This window comes from Vicugna pacos, chromosome 11, assembly GCF_048564905.1.
Source record: "Vicugna pacos chromosome 11, VicPac4, whole genome shotgun sequence".
NCBI lineage: Eukaryota > Metazoa > Chordata > Mammalia > Artiodactyla > Camelidae > Vicugna > Vicugna pacos.
Genome location: NC_132997.1, coordinates 79,115,043 through 79,127,441, shown reverse-complemented (window position 1 = coordinate 79,127,441; position 12,399 = coordinate 79,115,043). Strand labels below are relative to the sequence as shown.

The following is a 12,399-nucleotide window of genomic DNA, read 5'->3' as shown; positions in this document are numbered from 1 at the left end:
CCCCCAAACAGATGAGTTGGAAGAGTTTCCCTGCCTGGGACCAGGACTCTGAATTCTCATCTCCTGAAACCAGCAGTGACAGGGCAGGATGAGCCTCTTAGCCAACCACATCCCCCTGCGAGTATGAAGTCCTAGACATCTGTGTTCACGTCAGCCCCAGGGCCATCAAGAAGAGGGCTCTGTGCAGGAACAGCTCAGCTTTCCTGAGTAAAACTGACCCACCCGAGGAGGGCCGGGAAAAGCAGGACGCTTCCATGGCCCCCAGGACTCTGCCCTCCACACGCACACTGTGGGGCTGAGGAGGTGCGCCCACAGGGCACAGTCTCGGCCCTGTCCTCTGCCATGCGACAGGGCCGGGCTTCTCTGATCTTCCCCAGAGAGGGTCTGCAATTTTTCTCTGCAAAATCAACTTTACCTAGGGGAACTTTAATGATGGCTTCCTGTGTGAACCACAGGCTTTTAAAAATAGCCCAGCTGAACAAAGGCAAAATGTGGCGCCTCGGCCTCGCTAGGCTCACCCCAGCCTCAGAACTCTGGATCCCTGGGGCCTGGCACTGCCCCTCTGGCCACTGCCTGGGCCAGGATTTAGCGTGCCCCACTGGAAAATGGAGCAAGACCAGGAACAGCAGGAGCACAGGGGGCTGGACTGCAGACACGGAACTTCTCAAAGGCCCGAGTCAGAATCTGGCCGGACCAGGTTCACAGGCGGTCCTGGCAGCTCTCCCCAGCATGGCTGGGTTGGAATCTGAACGCTTCCAGGAGCGAGCTGATGCTGAGAAAGGCTTGCATTGAGAAGAACATGCTCAATTATGGAGACTCCCAGTGGTCATCACCTACCTTTTGTCTTTTGGCAGACTTTCGGATTATGCCAGCAGCCCATCAGCTCTGTCCTTGCAGCCTGGCAGGGCAGCAACCTCCACCCCAAAGGGAGCAGCTCTCTCCTCCCAGCACAGGGCCACAGACAGGACCCTGATAATCCAGGGAGGGATGAACAGATGGCCCTCCTGAGCAGGGGGTTGGGGTGGCAGCTGTCCCCTCCCCGCCTGCTGCCTGAGGCTCAGGCAGGCAGCCCGTCGGGGTCCAGCTGAGGAGTCCAGGGGATGACTGTCACAGATGGGAGCCAGGAGGCAAGGGGCAGGCATCTTAGATCCAGGCGTTCTGTGCCGGCATCCTGCTATTTTGAGCTCAAAGTCTCCCACTCAGTGTGCTGGCCCAGCCCGCCTATTTCCGCATCCATAGTCCCTTTGGAATTCCTACTGTGTCCCAGGTGCTGTCTCAGCCCCGGAGAGTGTTCAGGCCAGAGGGGACAGCACAGGTTAAGGGTGACCCTCCTGAAGGGCATGCCAAGAGGTCAGTTTCCTTGTCTATCTCTGCTGCTCATTCTCCCAGATTGTGGGGGTGCAGCCACGTGCTCCTTCCTGAGCTGGTCCTCTGGGAAGGCTCTCCCTGCAGGAGGCAGGCAGGCTGCGGCCGGCTAGCTGTGGGTCCCCAGCAGGTGCAGACCCACCATCCTGGAAGCCTGAGCAAGGACTCGTGTGGAAGGACAGGGCCCTGCCAGGAGAGAGGCTGGAGGGATCCCGGAAGAACCATGTTGCCCAGCCTCCCCAGGCCTGCTACCCAAGTTCTTCCTCTACTCCCACAGGTGCCTCTTGCCCAGTGCCTGGGAACCCTGGACAGGGCTCACAATCCCTCTGTGAGATCAGAGCAGGCAGCTCCCTGAGGGGTCCTGCTCAGCTGTGAGGTCTACTCAGCACACTGTTCTCTAGAAGGCACACAGGCATGGTGGCCCTCTCAGGGCCCTATGAGCACGGGCCTGATTATGCTGCACTCAGCGTGGCCACTGCTCACTAAGCCACTGGACCCTTAACAAAACACATAACCACTCCCATAGAATGTGGGTTCCTAGAATCGTCTTGGGGAGATGCCATGATCAGGTGACCAGATTAGTGGTCAGGGGAGGCTTCCCTGAGGTGCCCCTAGAACCATCAGAAGGCCTGACAGAGGATTGATGGAAGGATTTGAGGTAAAAGAAGGGCTAGGAGAGCAATTCTGGGGCACAGATGGGAACGTGGCAGGTTCAGGGAAGGAGGGGTACGCTGTGGGTCCTCCAGACACTCAGTTGACACCCAGGTCTGTTCTCAGACTTCCTGACTCAGGCCCCGTGAGGGCCAGGCTCCTTGTAGCCCTGGCCTCCTCCCAGGGAGTTTCTGGGGCCCTGAGGACTCCGGGCTCCTGTAGCCTGGCATCATGGGGGCTGGGAGAGCCAGCTCCATGCTGCCTGTGGCTCGCAGGGCCACCTGTGGCCCTACCCAGCTCTGAGAGCAGCAGTAAGACCTGGTCCCTTTTCTTCCTTTTCCTGGAAAAGCCAGAGGCTGACCTAGTGCACCTTGGCCACCAGCTAAGTGAGACCAGGTCAGGGGGAGGGGGAGATAGGAAGGAGGACCTGCACCCCGGCCTCAAATAATTGTGCTTTTTTGCTTCTTACCACCACCCACAGAGGAGAAGTACGTCACTGTGCAGCCTTACACCAGCCAAAGCAAGGACGAGATTGGCTTTGAGAAGGGCGTCACCGTGGAGGTGATCCGCAAGAATTTGGAGGGCTGGTGGTACATCAGGTAGGAGCCCCAGCAGAGGAGTGAGGTGGCCTCCTGGCAGGCTGGCCCCCAGGCGGGCCCTGGGGTGCAGTGTGGCTATGGGCACCAGCTGGCAGGTAGATACTGACAGCAGCTTTGAGCTCCCAACCTTGCTTGGCTGCTTCAGCTCTGCACAGCTGAACGGCTCTGACAGAGAGCACTCCTCTTGCAGATCCCCTCCCGGGACACATAAAGCCAAGCCTGAGCCACAGCCAGTGGGGCACAGGGGCCCCGGCTCAGCTTGCAGGCAGTGGTGCAATCCCTTCCCGTGCATCTGCCAAGAGGGTCCAGCACATCTGAATTTGGTTTTCTGCGTCCGGCCTTGGCTGCCTGGCGTGCTCTGCATCTCAGGCCGCCTGGAGCGCTGGCGTCCACCAGCCTTGCTGGGGTCCCAACAGACAGCCCCTGCTGCCCACGGCTCAGCACCAGGGGCCCCAGATGCAGGCTCTGGCCTGGGGCCGTTCACTCTGCATGGCTGGCTCACGTGGTCGCTAAAGCTGGGGCGGAAGTGAGGCCTGATCCCAGTCCTGGTTCAGAGGCCCCTTGCTCTGCCCCTCCCTCTCCTCGGGTCTAGTCACACTTCCCAGCTGAGAAATCCATTTGGGGGAGTGGGTAGGGAAGTTGGGAGCTTCCTGACGCTCCTGGAAGCAAACTAATTCCTGCGGGCTTTACCCACCTCTCCCCCCAGACCCTTCTGCCCTGGGGCTCCCAGACCAGCCAGCACCCCCCAGGGGGCCTTGCTCGCAGGAAATGTTTTTGGATCCTTTGGAAGCAGCTCAACTATGATGATTTTGCCGTTTCTTTTCTCTGCCTGTAACCTAGATGACAGAGTTCCCTGTCGTGGGCTGTGGGGACTGCCTCCCCAGACCACTGTGGGCAACATGCATGTTCTGAGCTGTCAGAGGGAACAGGATCTACCCAGGTGACAGGGGAACTCACAAGACATTTGCTTAGACCACAGCAGACCGTGAGGGTATTAAGATTGGTTTATGGTGACGGGTAGGATGAAGGTCGTTAGCCACATGGGATGGAAACTTAGTGTGACCTGGCAGGACATAGACACCCCTGCCCCTGGCTCCATGCACAGCAGTCAGGAGGGCTGAGGTGTCCCATTCTGTCCTGTTAGGTGGGACAGGACTGTGTACCTGGACATGTTTGCCCAAATCCACTGCTCCTAGACTTTCGGTGTTCTCTCAGCAATGGAACCTAGAGCCCAGCCCCAAATCCTGCCACCACGAGTCTGCGTGGGAAGGCCAGTGGACATTCTGGCAGGCTGGTAACCTGAACCACTCACCCAGAGGTTATCTACAAGGCTGCTAGGATTTTTTGATTTTCTAAAATGACCAACAGAAGCACTCTGAGCTGGCTCTTCTAGTCACCTCTTGTCCCCACAGCTTAGCCTTTTAGCCAGTAGGAGCTTCAACTGATAGAACCCAACTAAAAAGATTCCACCTTAAGAAGGCTGCCAGACACCCCCTTAAAAATGCCATTTCCCAGCATCCCAGGCTCCGTGTTGATCCTTATTTCCTGTCTTTCTCCCCCCCCAACCACCCACCCCCACACACACCCTCCCTTTCCCTCCATCCTCCTTTTCCAGTTCGCTTCCCTCTGGAGTCATTCTGTGCTCCAGAGCTGGAAAGCAGATGTGAGCAGACTTGGACCCAAACACACACAGCCGCTCCTGATTCCCTTGCATCTCTCTGCCTGGAATCTAATTTTATCCATGTAACACCAAAGGAGCACATCGGGGTTTGAAATGGGAGCAGTCCTGACCATCACTCTTGTGAGCCCCGCCCCCCATCTCTGCACCATGCACTCATAGAAAAGCACCTGCAGTGGTCCTCAGGCTCATCTTCATCTTTTCTCCAAGATGAAGGGCACCAGTGCCAGATGCTGCTGACAGCTAGCTGTGTGACCCTCTGCTACTTGCTTTGCCTGTCTGAGCCTTGGTTGTTGGCTCATATGTAAGATTAGGCATCTTTACTAGTTGGTTCCATCCACCCCTGAAATTCTGTGCTTCTGTCTGCCAGCTCCCTGACTCCCATCCATTTCTTCACTGATGCCTGCCTTCCAAGACCCAAAACAGGGGTCCAAACGAGGAAGCTTGAATCAGCCTGCCTGCACATTCATGTGAAATGAACATGAGAAGCCACCTCCTACCTGAGCTTTCCAGCAAAACTCAGACACGTTAGAAACTTTAACTTTCACGTTGCTTTTTCTCCCACCTGATGAGCCCCCCAAAACAAGGTCAGCCCAGAGAGGCAGGGGAGAGGGGACTGTCTGACAGCTGGGATAGAGGAGCCATTCCAGAGAGACAGATGTAGATGTAGCTCTGGGAGCAGGCGAGGACATCGCACTCCAGACTCGGGGGCATTGGCCAGCAATTACTGGACCGGGAAGTAAGGTCCCAGTGAGTTTAAGTCGAAGCTCAACACCATGAAGGGAAAGGGGAAAAGCTTGTTTTGAGAAGTCAGCAAATCCCCTAAAATTAAGTCAGCCCTGTCATTTGCCTTTTGCTCTTATTTATGGGTTTTGGTTTTGTTTTCATTTTGTTTTGTTTTGTTCCATTTTGTTTTTGTTTTGCCATACCAAAGGCTTTAATTTTATCCAGTCATGTGCTTTATTTGGTCTTTTCCTTTATGGTTTCTGCTTTTGGAGTTCCATTTAGAAGGATTTTCTCAACCCCCAAGATGAAGCAGATACTCATGCCTTGCATTTTTAATTTTGCTACACAGTTGTGAGGCCAGAGTTTCACTTGTTTTTCCTACCTGGATCTTCAGTTGTCCCCAGATCACTCACTGAATAATCCGTCCTTACCCCACTACTTTGAAACATTGATCTGTGTATGAACTTGTTCTGTGAACTTGACCCGATTGCTCCTCCTGCAGCAGTGCCAGTGCTTTCCACACTCACTCACTTTCCTTCATAGACATCTTCCTCGTTGGTCGCAATATGTCTGTCCTTCTGGATGAACATTTGCAGCTACTCTATCCCAGCATTTTGCAGAAGAGGAAAAACTTGACTTGTAGGGACTTGTCCAAGGTACTGTCAACCAGGACTCAGGTTTCCTAATTCACTTTTGCTACCTCTTCACCTGTCTGAATGTACTTCCTTTTTTGACTGGGCATTTAACTCTATACACCTTCTCTTTTCTTATCTCTAAAATTGCCCTCTGCTGTGGTGAGGTAGCAGGCCATTGCAAAGCCTACCTTTTGGGCAACCCCAAATTTGTGCAGTCTTCTCATCCCAAGGTCCCATGCTTACCTGTCTTTGCAAATGACAGGAACCCACAGTAAGGGAGATCAGGCAAAGAACAGGAGGTAAAGAGGGAGAAATGGTGTTCTGGTGTCTTTTCCACCTGCCCTCAGTTCCAGTTCTGTCCAGAGTCATGGCTTTGCCAAGTGTCTTGCAGAGCATGGCAGAGAAGGCTCAGCTGGGCAAGGCCAGATAGAGCCTGGGGCCTAGCAGGGGGGCTCTCAGGACGCTGTGTCCCACTCCTCCCCGCAGATACCTGGGCAAAGAGGGCTGGGCGCCAGCGTCGTACCTGAAGAAAGCCAAGGACGACCTGCCAGCGCGGAAGAAGAACCTGGCAGGCCCAGTGGAGATCATCGGGAACATCATGGAGATCAGCAACCTGCTGAACAAGAAGGCGTCCAGCGACAAGGAGGCACCCCCCACCGAAGGCGAGGGCCCAGAAGCCCCCATTGCCAAGAAGGAGATCAGCCTGCCCATCCTCTGCAACGCCTCCAACGGCAGCGCCCTGGGTGTCCCTGAGAGGACCGTCTCCAAGCTGGCCCAGGGCTCCCCAGCCGTGGCCAGGATTGCCCCTCAGAGGGCCCAGATCAGTAAGAGTCTCTCTGACCCCTGGGTCCTCACGGCACTGCTCTTTAGAGAGGGAGCATGAGATACAAGAAAAGCCAGAGCAGGGTGCATGCTCCTTGTATCATTTTCTTCCTGAGATGCAGACAGACCTTTGACCCCAGCCTCACTCTGTCAACTTATCCCATGCTAATTAGAAGAGTGTACAAGGCAGTTCCCTCCAACTCCTCTACCGAAGAGATATTACATGAGTATGTAACCTGGTAGCATTCCCTCCTCCTCTAGCAGAGAGCCAGGAAGGGTCACTTTGCAGAGAAGTGTAGTTGCCCGGGCTGTGCAGTGGGGGCCCTCGACACAAGGCTGCCTTCTGAGTGACAGCTGCTGGAACATCTTGCTGAACCTTACCCATCCTTCCCTGTCTCCTTCCACCAGTTACTGGAAACCTAAAAGACTTGAAAGGGTGACTGTACATCTTTCCACGAGCAGTTTTAAGTGGCATTCTTCATGAGTCTCCTTTCTTACAGGAGAAACCAGCTGCTGGTCCCTCCAATTCTCTAGCATCTCTGGCACAATGATGCCTATGGTTGAGGGTTAATCTGTTACGAGAGACCAGCTTCCCTTAAAATCTGGAGGAAAGCTGTTTTTAAGTTTAGTCCTAAACTTGGTTAAGTTAGCTCTGTGCCTGAAACCTTTTGAGTATCACTTGGGAAATGTTTTTTGGGTGCCCTCTCTTACCTGGCACTGTGCTAGCTTCTAAGGATTCAGTAGGGAACAAGAAATAGACATGGTCTCTCCTCCTAACTCTGAGAATCCGATAAAGTTATCTCCCCTTTCCCCTGAAAAATGCCTCTCTATGTTCATACATTTTCAAATGTGCACATCATTTTAGAGGGTTCATGGATCCCCTTGAAACATAGCCAAGGAAGCTTAAAGGTCTGTGGCTTCCCACTGAAGGAGCCCACGTGTAGTGCTGGTAGTGGCTGAGAGCATGAGTTCTTCATAAATGCAGGACAAAAGCAGGAACTTTCCAGGGTCAGGAGGGTCAGGAGGCGGCCACACCCAGGGGAGGTGGGGAAGGCACTGTTGTCTGGCTGGGATTTCTGAAGCCCTGTTTCTTCTGCTAGGCTCCCCAAACCTAAGGACAAGGCCTCCACCTCGCAGAGAGTCCAGTCTGGTATGTGTGTTGATTTTTTTTTCTCCCTTGTTCCTTTTCTGGCGTTGGGGGCATGGTAGCAGCCCCCATTAACTGGCTGTCCCACTGCAGAGCCTGTTAGCCCAGAGCTTCCCCAGGGCCAGGCTGAGGCTTCCAGCTTCATGGGGCTGGGGGCAGGGAGGGAAGCCTGAGGATCCCAGCCTCTCTGCGGCCTAGCTGGACAGTTTGTAATCAAAAACACACTGCACTCCAAAGCTAAATAAATCCATCCCGCCACCACACTGGCAGACATAAACATTTAGACTGGCTGGCGAGAGTGTCCGGCCAGGGCATTGCCAGGGGCTGGAAGTGGGGCTGCTGTCCATGAGAGCCTGGAAGCCTTTCAGCTTTGCCTTCCTTGCTTGGGAGTATCTGATGGATTGTGGTGGATGCCAGAGCCTGGGAGGGCAGAGGGCAGACCAGGGCTCAGACTCAGGGGAGAAGGGTGGTAAATGGCAGGGACTGTCTTATGCTGAAGCTCAAAGAGGCTCAGTGCTGCTGGGAACCCTGGCTCCTGTGGGTGATTTCCTGGCATCCAGACCATCAGGGAGGCAGATGTGCACTCAGGGTGCTGGGGCTCGGGGCAGCAGTGATGCTGGTGACGGGCCGAGAGCCCTAGAACTGAGAACCTGTTACCCAGGGCAGTGGGATGTAGTGGAAAGAACGGGGCTTCGAGCCTGCTAGGCACGGATTCATATTCCACTTCTGACACTTAGGAACAGCAAGCGCCTGGGCAAGTTGTTTGCTCTCCACAACCCTCAGTTTCCTTATTTATGAGTTGAGGACAGTGCCAGCCATCTCCCAGGGCTGCTGTAAGGATGAGATGAGACGCTGTGTGCAGAGGGCTGGCCATCAGCTTTCCACTTCCTGTGTCAGCTCTCTGTGCACTGTGTATGAACAAGGATTCGAAGTCACATCTGGGCTTAACAACACTTACTGTGGTCAGTGACATCCGCTTGGGAGAGGGGGACAACTGCCGTCACTGGAAGAGTGGGCCTTCAGTAAATGGGATTTTTTGAAGATTTGGCCCCTGGACATGCGAACATCCTTGCCTTGGCCATCAGCCTGAGTGGAGTTCCTGTCTTGTTCCCTGTCGCGTTTGACACAGCTGATTGGAGGGTTCTTTCCTCCCATCTCTCTCAGCCCCAGCTGATTATTTTGAGACAGACTTGATTTTGGCAAGAATGGGGTAGTACCTTCCACGCCTCCCAAAAGCAAGGCTTGCTGAGGCAGAGCTGTTCGTTCCAGCCAGGCAGGGCTGCCTCTCACTGGCTGGGGGTCCCGGCCAGGCTGGGACCTGGGCCTCACCTGCACACGTGCACGGCTGCAGGGCCAGGCACCAGGTGGGGAAAGTTGACCGGATCATATCTGGTCCCTCAAAACCAGCTTCCCCTCACCCTTCACTCACTCTGACCCAAGGCGACCCAGCTGTGACTGGCAGGATTAGAACATGCTGAGCCTTGAAGGACGAGACAGGTTAAGAGGAATAGTATAGTGTATCAGGAAGAGGATTCAGCTCTGGCTTCTATTTATGGAGCTCTTCTTATACCCCTGGCTCGACCAGAAGATATGTTCATTATCTCAGTGGTCCTCTTCATGACCCTGTTGTTAGTTCCATTTTAGAGATGAGGAGACTGAGTCTCGGAGAGGTCAGGGGCCTTACACAGGGCCATGCAGCTGGTGAATTGCTGAGCTGGGACTGGAGCCCATGTGTGTCTAGCTGCAAGGCAGAGGTCTTTTGAGGTCTTCCTGCTACACTACAGCTGCTTTCCCCTCTCTAGCCTCCCTTTTTAATAAAAATTGTTTTGTTTTAACTGATACCGGGACATACTGGGAGTAATGGGGAGGCACCAAGTCCGTGTTCACCAGAGTAGAGACGGGCTGAAGCTGGAATGTCCTCTCCACAAGGACAAGGGGGCTGTCCTTTTGGTTCACTCTTGGATGCCTGGTGCCTTGGACCAGGGCCTGGCACCCAGTAGACACACAACAAACATTTGTAACATGGGTGACTGAGGCTTACAACGTCCCCACATGTCAGGCTTAGATACTGATGTACCAGCTTCTAGGAAACATTTAGGCTTCCCAGCACGTTCCACCCCACCCCAGGGCAAAGGATCCGGAGCTTTATTCTGTGCTTGCCTGACCACTTGACATCATCATGATGACAGACCAAGGGATCTTCTCACCAACCCCATGACCCTTACACCCATCCCACCTCTGCAGCCAGGTGTCACCCCGGTGGCACTTCACCTGAGACTCAAGGACGTAACTCTACACTTCCAGGGGACAGTGTGACAGTGTGCATGGGCTTTCTTACAACAATTTCTCAGCTTCTTAACTTTCATTTTGGGACCTGGCTGTTGCAGCTTCTGAAAATTGGACTCCAAAGGATATAAGGAAGGAAATTTATAACTAGATGATCATTTTGATAGTTCAGACAATTGATTCAAGTGACTCCTAGGGATTGATTCTTAGAGAGCCTGGTCAGGAAAGAGATCTCTTGGGGAGACAGCCTGAGACTTGAGTCCACTGCTGTCCAGATGGTGTAACCGCCACAGTTGCCTCTATTATGGATTTGACCGGATGGGTCTTGCTCACTGTTTTCTCTGCCTTAGGGGTTCCAGCTGCCGAAGCCACCAGAGCCCCCTTCTGTTGAGGTCGAGTACTACACCATTGCCGAATTCCAGTCGTGCATTTCTGATGGGATCAGCTTTCGGGGTGGACAGAAGGCGGAGGTGAGCCTTGGGCCATGAGGGGAAGGGTTATAACTCAGGCTGGTTAAAGACCTGCCATGTTCCCCATTTATGTCTTGTTGGCAACATTCCTGAGTGAGGGCAGCATGGGTGATTCAGTGGTAGAATTCTCGCCTGCCTGAGTGAGGGCAGGCAGGAAAGGTGTAGAAACAAGACCCTGCAGGGATGAAAATTTGCCTAAAGCCAGTCAGTGCTACGGCCAGGACTAGAGCCCCTGGCTCGTGTCTCCACCCAGCTCCCTCACAGCAGCGTTTCCCAAAGCATTACAGGAGCTTGTGCTGGGGTGCCTTGAAACAAAGGGCTTCTGGGATCGAATGAGTTCTGAAGACAGTGAGTTAAACAAAATCCAACCGGTTTTGTTGTTTGAATTGCATAACTTCTCAGAGCCTGTGATATGGGGATGTCACTATGTGTCTCCAAGAGGGGACCAGAAAAGGCAGCTTTGCCTAGACATCCTCTCCCAGGTGCACCTGGGGGCCAGAATTCCGCAAAACCCACAGTAGGAAGCACTGTTGTTGGAAGAATGTGGTCCAGGCAGCCGGAGTAAGATACTGAGGACCTGGCTTCTGGCTACGTCCACACCACAGGCCCCTCTGACATCTGATGCAGTCGCTTCTCCCCCAGGCTTTGATCATTTCTCTCTGCAAATGGAGTGACAGACCCTGTCATGCTCCCTCCCGGCCCATATCCTAGCATTTCTGAAACTCTGCTTTGTGGCTGGCACTGAACATGGCATTCCTGGGACCAGAGAAGATCTGTGACTCAGTCATTTCTCCTGAGTGGCTCTGTGTGGTGATGGAGCTAAATCCTATTAATACCTGTAAAACTGTCAGACAAGTAATTGGGCAGTCTCTGTCTAGTGAAGTGGGTGATTCCTAGTGTGAATGTGTTACAGCACATGTCTGGAACTTAGAACCAGATTTTCAGGAGAAATCATTCTCTCCATGGTGCTTATGCTTCCAGAAGAGCCTACAAAGCTCATAATATAAGAGAAATCTCATACTGAGGATCCACCCAGGCATAAATTTTGAGTACGGAGTGGGCAGAGCGAAGGATGGAATATAGGACAAAAGGAAGGATGGGGGCTGCAGAGGGCTGGCCTCACACAGGGCTTGCCTTTGGTAGTCTCTTTCTATCCTCCCTCCTTCGCCCCACTTCCCCCAGTGCTAATGTTTTTGTGCTTCCCTTCTCCTCCCTGGGACCTCTTCCTCTAGGAATGTTCCACAGTCCAAAATTACAGTTGTCCCTTGGTATCTGTGGGGAATTGGTTCCATGATCCCCAAGAGTTACCAAAATCCCGGGATGCTCAAGATCCTTATATAAGATGGCACAATTCAGTCAGCCCTCCGTATCCATGGATATACAACCTGCCACCATGGAGGGCCAACTGCATCTTCCATTTATGTTCCCTAACCCAAATGGACCTCAGAACAACCAGCAACCACACTCATAGCCTTTAGCCAATCTCAAATTGAAGTTAAGAAGGCAGCTCCTTGAACTAGTTTATACTAACATGGAAATGACTGAAAGCTTTCCATTCCACTGGAAACCATTCCAAAGAAATTTCTTCAGCTAGTGGGATTTCAGTGGGATCCCACATGTTATGAAGTAACCACAGGCAGTGGGCAAACCAGAGAGGCTCTGGCCTTAGGCCTTACCTCCCAGTTCCACTCACCTGCACCCTCCTGTTCTCTTCTGACCTGAGAGACCCTTTCCGGGGTCACTGAGGGAGGACCTAGCAATATGGGAGTGAAACAAGGATGGCAGTGGTAGAATGGCAGTCTTTTGTACACATGGGTCCATGGCGAGTTGGGTTTTGTAGGGACTGGGAACAGTGTATCTTCTAAGTGTATTAGCTCAGCAGGAGGAGAAGTGAGGATCTGTAATGAAGACTAGCTTGACCAGGGTGTTGACTTGGAGGAGCTGGAGGGTGGCCCTTGGAGAGTGGGAGCTCTCCCCATCCAGGAGATGATAGAACCCATCACTTACTAATTTAGGTCCC

General features: G+C 53.3%; 1 protein-coding gene across 7 annotated transcripts in view; it reads left to right on the top strand.

Annotated features, from left to right (window-relative positions):
- The window catches only part of SH3PXD2A (SH3 and PX domains 2A), a 231,510-nt gene that overhangs the window by 209,511 nt on the left and 9,600 nt on the right, over positions 1-12,399 (top strand). For all 7 annotated transcript variants that reach the window (XM_072971815.1, XM_072971814.1, XM_072971820.1 and 4 more), the window contains 4 exons: positions 2,498-2,615; positions 6,141-6,478; positions 7,577-7,626; positions 10,260-10,379. In XM_072971815.1, the coding sequence (XP_072827916.1) occupies positions 2,498-2,615; positions 6,141-6,478; positions 7,577-7,626; positions 10,260-10,379 (626 nt within the window). The remainder of the gene's footprint in view (positions 1-2,497; positions 2,616-6,140; positions 6,479-7,576; positions 7,627-10,259; positions 10,380-12,399) is intronic.